The 6,344-nt window shown below is 39.9% G+C and overlaps 1 protein-coding gene across 1 annotated transcript; it reads right to left on the bottom strand.

Annotated features, from left to right (window-relative positions):
* Positions 1–756: 756 nt before the first annotated feature.
* On the bottom strand, positions 757–1,861 carry LOC144702356 (pathogenesis-related protein PRB1-3-like). Its single transcript, XM_078574370.1, has 2 exons — positions 1,254–1,861; positions 757–1,184 (listed from the first exon to the last, which is right to left on the bottom strand). Exons 1-2 carry the CDS (start codon positions 1,535–1,537, stop codon positions 980–982), a joined length of 489 nt encoding a protein of 162 aa, XP_078430496.1. The 5' UTR covers positions 1,538–1,861; the 3' UTR covers positions 757–979.
* Positions 1,862–6,344: the final 4,483 nt, after the last annotated feature.

Here is a 6,344-nt window from a genome sequence, read left to right as displayed (position 1 = left end):
CGTCGCGTCTGTATACGCGCAGGTGCCGCAGGGCCAGCATTGCCTCTGTCGCGATTGGCCGGGCGTTAAAATCGGCGACGAGTCGAATTCAAGCGCCGCCAGGGTCGATGGAGGAGCAGCCGATCCAAGTCCATCGTTTTGTACCATCGTTTAATCGAAGTCGTGGTGTACCCTCCGAAATCACTCCAATCGGCTTTATCGTCCTCTAGTTTTCGTGTTAATCTTCACTTTCATAGTTGTTCGTTTCTTCCGGCGCGTGCCAAGATTGTTCCACTTCCGATCCCAGGGGAGAATTTAGGCATGGTAACGCCGTGCAGTACAAGAATTCGCCCCGAATAAGATAATTTCCGACGGCTCCAAGCCCCTTGCCCTGGAATTCATTCAATTTAACGCCATAAAACGGGCATAGTGAACACAGTGATCCGGTGCTCCCCTGTTTACTGTTAGACATCCAATCTGACCATCCCTTCTGGGGATGGGGTGCTGCCCTGTTTACTGTAAGATACCGAATACCCAGTTTTGTTTTCTTCATTTCCCTCGGGTTTGCTGAATTATTTCTCAGAAATAAGAAACTAGATCTTTGGACGTCATATGGCAGAGGATAGCTGGCGAGTTTCAAGATCTGAGTCCGGGTTTATGTCAAGGTGGATAATACCATGAGCATATGTTTAATATTACTTCAATCTGAGGGCGATGTCGTTGACTTTATGGTTGCGCGTCGATCCGATGGTTTAAATAGTCCAGACCCACTGGGGATATTTGAAAAACATATCAAGTTTATATAAATATCCCATCACAATATGGGCTAATATTTTAAATCTAAATCTCTCTGGAAGACAATATTAAACAGAACGTAAGAGCGGACTACGCCTTAGCTCCGACGACTCTTGAAGGATTAAGAGACCGGCAGGTTAAATGGCCGCGCCGGTCTTAATCCTCGTGCTTGACTAAAAAGCCTAAGGAAAGGAGAAGGGTTCTCTCAAAATGGCCTCTCGCCCTCGATATTACCCCGAGGGTAGTAGTTGCAGGAGACGAAGTAGTTTATCCCATCTCTGCATCGGACACGGGCGCATCCCATGAACACGGAGCCGCGCCACACCATCTGCGTATAATGGAGGCAGTCCGTGTCGCCAATGCACTCGTTGGTGGCGTAGTCATACAATGGCTTCTCGTTATACCACCACCTTAAAAACGATTGAAAAATAAAAAAAGAAATTCATAGATAAAAAATTAAAAATTTAATAAATGAGCACCTTACAGCGTCGATCCCAGCCGAGGCTCCCTGCCCATGGCCGATGTAGATGTTTTCGCCGTAAGGCCCTCTCGAATGGATAAGTGCGCAGTCGATGGAACGTATCAACGAGTAGCCGAAGGCGTAAGCCTCCAAGCCTGGATTCCAGAACAAAGGGCCCACGCCCACCTCAGCCCTCGCGGCGTTGTGGGAGATTAAGTAGTCAATCGGGTAGTTCTGCCCTCCGCAGAGCAGCGCCATCATCAACCCATGTACTACAGCAGCAATACTTCTTCCACACCTCATCTCTCTCTCACTCTCTCTCTCTCTATGTCTCTCTCCTCTATCTCTCCCAATGCCTCCCCTCCCTCTTTCTCTCTATGTCTCTCTCCTCTATCTCTCCCAATGCCTCCCCTCCCTCTTTCTCTCTATGTCTCTCTCTCTCTCTCTCAGAGTCTCAATAGCTCACTCCCTCGCCCTCCCTTTCCTTTTTTTCTCTCTATTTGGGAGGGGAAGTAGAAAGGAGGGAGGGAGGGGTGGCGAGTGTTCGGCTGGAGCTTTATTCACCCAACAGCTTTATGGAGGCGACGAGGCGTTTTCAAAGCCATCATTGTCCTCCACCGGACTCGGATGGAGGGAGGGAGGGGTGACGAGCTTTATTATTACAGTAGCTGTATTATTTCCCTCAGTGTGAAAGGCTAGGCTGTGGCCTCCACCGGTTCATCAACTGCAGTAGATCGAGGGCAAGACTGCCGTTCATGCCTCCATCAAGAATTTACCGTGATTTAAGCACTCTGACTTTTAAGGTTAGATGTGATACTATATGTTAACCTGTTCCTGAAAAATGACTGGTGCAAGAGTAGTAAAGGAATAACTTATGCTCAGTAGGGGGGCCCAGGCGTTGGCGAGATGGCCTTTATGGCACATCAAGTCGCCGCCAGTCTCGCTGAGTGGCTTTATTTCATGCACTCGGATGCTATGAAGATGACCGAGCACTTTCAACTCCAACACTTGTGGCATTTGGTGGCCATGAATGAAGGGTTCCGCATCTTGTGAAACTCCAGGAGTTCCCTTAATGGACTTTAGCCGGAGGCTGAGCCCTGCCATATTATCTTCAATGGCGGTAGTTCTTATACTGAGTCACGCTTAGCTCGACGGCTACTGTTCAATCGTTACTCCCTTTCATTGCTGGTGTAAATGTTCGTTTTCCGGATTTGCCAGTGAGATTGGACTGAGAATAAGGATATTAAAAGAAACAAAAGATAAACTTTACCTACTCAGAATGGAGCAGGCACAATAAAATCTGAGATCCTTGGATATTAGCCGCATATTACCATCCGACTGCAAATAATATTGCTGGCAAAGGAATCCTCTGTTTCTCTTTTGCAAAATAATGAAGTTACTACAGCCCAACAATTTATGGGCAGGATGACATTCGCCGTCAATGTTGTGAGAAAAATGAGATGTACTGCCTGTAATCCTAGGAGGGACACCAAAATTTATGTGTCGTGATATGGGCCTCTGGTCCTGGGTCAGTTGTAGTGGGCCCCTAATCGATGGAGCTCAACACCTATAAACAAGAAACCTAGAAAGAAAAATAAAGGTTAAGATGGATTTCATGAGAGTGCTAATTTTAAAAGGGTGATGAAAGGGGACATCTGAATCCAACTGTCTTTAAAAAAACTGATTTTTTAATGGCTTACAACCCCCTATTTGGTCAATTCACTGTATGTAATCCACAGCACAGTTAGCTAAGACTGCCTCGTATTTTATATGATGCATTTATGACCTATTAGATAATATAAAATTAGCAAAATATTGTTGAACTCAGTACGTAGGCCTCTAGTATTAAGTTGTCGCCCTGAGAAATTATGATAAATAAAAAATACTTGTTTACAACAAAGGGAGTTACATGACCCGATTTATCTCAAAAATATCAGCTTCATTTTCATCCAGATGTCTATATCCTGATAAGAGTTCATGCAAACTACTCATTTAAGGATTTAAGAATCCTTAAGTCCGTATACCGCATTTTTGAGATTCCAAGATGGATCTGGGTATCTATTGTTGCTTTCGTATTTTGTGTGTGTAAGTTTTCACTCTATTGATCTTTGAGAGTCCATGATTCACATATGCTGGCCTACTCCATGATCATGCCAATATCTCTTCATGGATGATGTCTTTTTAATAATACAGTCATGGGAGTCCATAAATTGTATTCATCAAGGCTTCCTTCACTTGCTCTTACTTCCATAGCTGTGCTATGATTACATCATTATCCACATAAAATGTGTCAATATTTTTTTTTCTTTTTATTCCTACCTTCAAAGTAGAGTGTGACAGATGTGGGAGCAATAAGATCAAGAGAATAAGAACAGTATAATTAGGTATTTTAACTAAGTATTAAAGGGAGAGATAATATAATTTAAGTAGAGGATAACTCGGGGCTGAATATGCGACAACAGTCATATGTGACTGTCTTCATTTCATACATGCATCAAAGTCTATTGTACAACCCTCAATATGTTTTAATTGGCGTATAAACATGAATTCAGCTATATTTTCAGGCTACCCATGATACTGAGTAAAAAATTATTATCTGTTTCATGAGTTCATATTTTGTTTAAAGACACTTTTGTTCTCATCTGTTCCTTTATGACATTTGACCTTTTGAGGTCAAGCCAGAGATTGGCTGGCTGTTGAGAGATTTATTCAGTTGAGGCATCAAATAGAAAATAAATGTAGGATGGTGTTATGCATGAAAAATGAAGCCAGTTGGAAGAGATTGATGTTAAGATGCAACATTACTTTTTTCAGGAGCTGAAAAAAATAGGAGGAAGAGATAAAACATAAACAAAGGATGTACCAATCAATTTCATATGTTCAGGAATAAAATTCTGGGTTTTGTATGGCTTCATTGGGTTTTGTACGGAAAACATGTGAATCCAACATAAATGGACTAAAATCTCAATGGTCAACATATTTATACTTATTTCAGGATTATTACGTAATTATATCCCGCCAGTGTATCAGGCTATAAATTTAATCCCATGTATGTTACCCTCTAATCCCATGTATTAGGCTAGTTAATTACTTTAATGGCCCAATATCCTTTCTGCTAAACCTTATTAATTAACCTTAAATATAGAATACATAATTAAGGAAGGATTTAACCAAATCCATATATTTCATTTCTAGCCCTTGTACTACCAAGATAATCTCATGCTCTAGAAGACACGGGTTAAATTTATTTCTCTCATCGGAACATTGCCATCATAAATTACCATTAATATATTATCCTTCATCTACACAAAGAACTCCAAATAACTCAAGGTACGATTATCCACCAAATCCTAATATATCCTTTTTTATTTATAATGTGTAACATATATAATTAGATAAAACCTTCTCTAATATCTCTACTACCTCAGACAGGTATTTAATGCATCTTCTTCCTCGAGTGAATTCTATGGTTCTATGGCCTTGATCCTGATCAAATCATAATCCAACATGTTGAATCTCCTCCTCTTTAACGAGCCTCATTCACACTCCACTGTCATCTATGCACCACTATCATTGCATCGTGAATGGCAAATTGCCAAAGAGGAGGAAGAAAAATAGAAAGGGGCTTAAAAAAATCTGGCATGTGTGAATTTTTCTCAAGGCCTTCTCTTAGTATACTGAAGGGCTATTTTCAAAAAATCCCCAAAAATTTAATTATACCTTTTTGGATTTTTCATAAAAACCAAAGACACCATTTGTGTGTAGCAACTTCAATGACCCAATAACCTTTATTGGCCTTCTATATTAGCTAATTATATCATCCTATAAAATAATTAATGATGGATGTATTAAACTCAATCAATAGATCAAGTATCCAACTTATAAGGTCCTATGCCATACCTCACACTCTAAAATATATGGAGTATGTTTCAACTCAATCATCGAACAAGTCTGTAAACATTGTAAGTATACTGCATCATCTACTTGATGCTCCAAGGATGACTTAGGGTATACGATAACATGTATTTTTAGTACCTTATATGAGCAAATTTACATGTTTACCTGCATTAAATTACATATCTTTGCATGTTATCAAGCGTAAAATGATTAAAACTATTTACATAATGAATTTCAGAATTTTATACATTTTTAGTGTATTTTTGGGGAATTTTCTGACAATAGATTCTAAGAGAATATAATTTTTGAGACAGAATATGAGTTTTTGCCATTTTTTGACTTTAAATTTAGAAAGATATGATTTTCGAAGTCAAAATGTATATATTTATACATATTTTTCAGGCTTTTATTTTATTTATTATGAATTTTTAAAGTTTTCTAAATTTATTTGTTTCGCGCCGCCGAGTCAAATGCCAATGAATCAGGGCATTCTATAATGATTGGTGCCAGCCGATCATTTGTTGAGTACATGATTGGCATTAGTCAATCATAAACTAGGCAATCATAAACTTGGCGTAGGCTGACGTGGCACGTTCATTTCCACATGTTTAAAACAAAAGGGAAAGAAAAGAAGAATAGAAGAGAGAGAGGATGATGTGGCGCACGCTGACGCGCCGCCACGTCAGTCTCGAAAAGCAACTCTTTTAAGTCTTTTTTCTCTTTATTTTTTTGTCCTCTTCTTTCTCCTAGGTGCACGTGGCATGGAATAGGATGTGCCACACATGGAATACAAAAAACACAGAATGTGGAGTACTTTGACTTCTCAATGGGCATGAAAAACGATGAAGATGATGAGGAGAGAAAATTTCAAGGGCTAAGATTTATTCAACTTCAAACGGTTATAACTTTCAATCTACAAATTTGATTGAGCTAAAATCTTCAGCACTGCTTCATCTTCCCTTCCTATTTCCATCCATACTCTCTGATGTATAAATAGAGGCTTGGACCACTGTAAATTTAATCTTGAACGTGCTTCCTACTTGTGTGGGCTGATTGAAAGATATTGAGTTTTGAGATCCATCAAGTCTGTTTTTGGTGTCGTGATTGTGTAGGGAGAAGCATTGGAGAAGTGAGGGAGCTTACTGGCACTCGTAAATTGCCATGATCATGGCGGAACGTGAGGATCTAACGTAAGTGTCTTCGCCTTATGTTG

This window comes from Wolffia australiana, chromosome 4 (genome assembly GCF_029677425.1).
Source record: "Wolffia australiana isolate 7733 chromosome 4, ASM2967742v1".
Taxonomy (NCBI): domain Eukaryota; kingdom Viridiplantae; phylum Streptophyta; class Magnoliopsida; order Alismatales; family Araceae; genus Wolffia; species Wolffia australiana.
The sequence above is the reverse complement of the archived record's forward strand: the minus strand, read 5'-3'. Positions and strand labels throughout refer to the sequence as shown.

Bases quoted from the DNA above. Each gene is read 5' to 3' on its own strand.
- LOC144702356 (XM_078574370.1), bottom strand. From the start codon at position 1,537: ATGAGGTGTGGAAGAAGTATTGCTGCTGTAGTACATGGGTTGATGATG. The intron at 1,185-1,253 runs GTGCTCATTTAT...ATCGTTTTTAAG, and splicing joins GCTGGGATCGACGCTGTAAG to GTGGTGGTATAACGAGAAGC.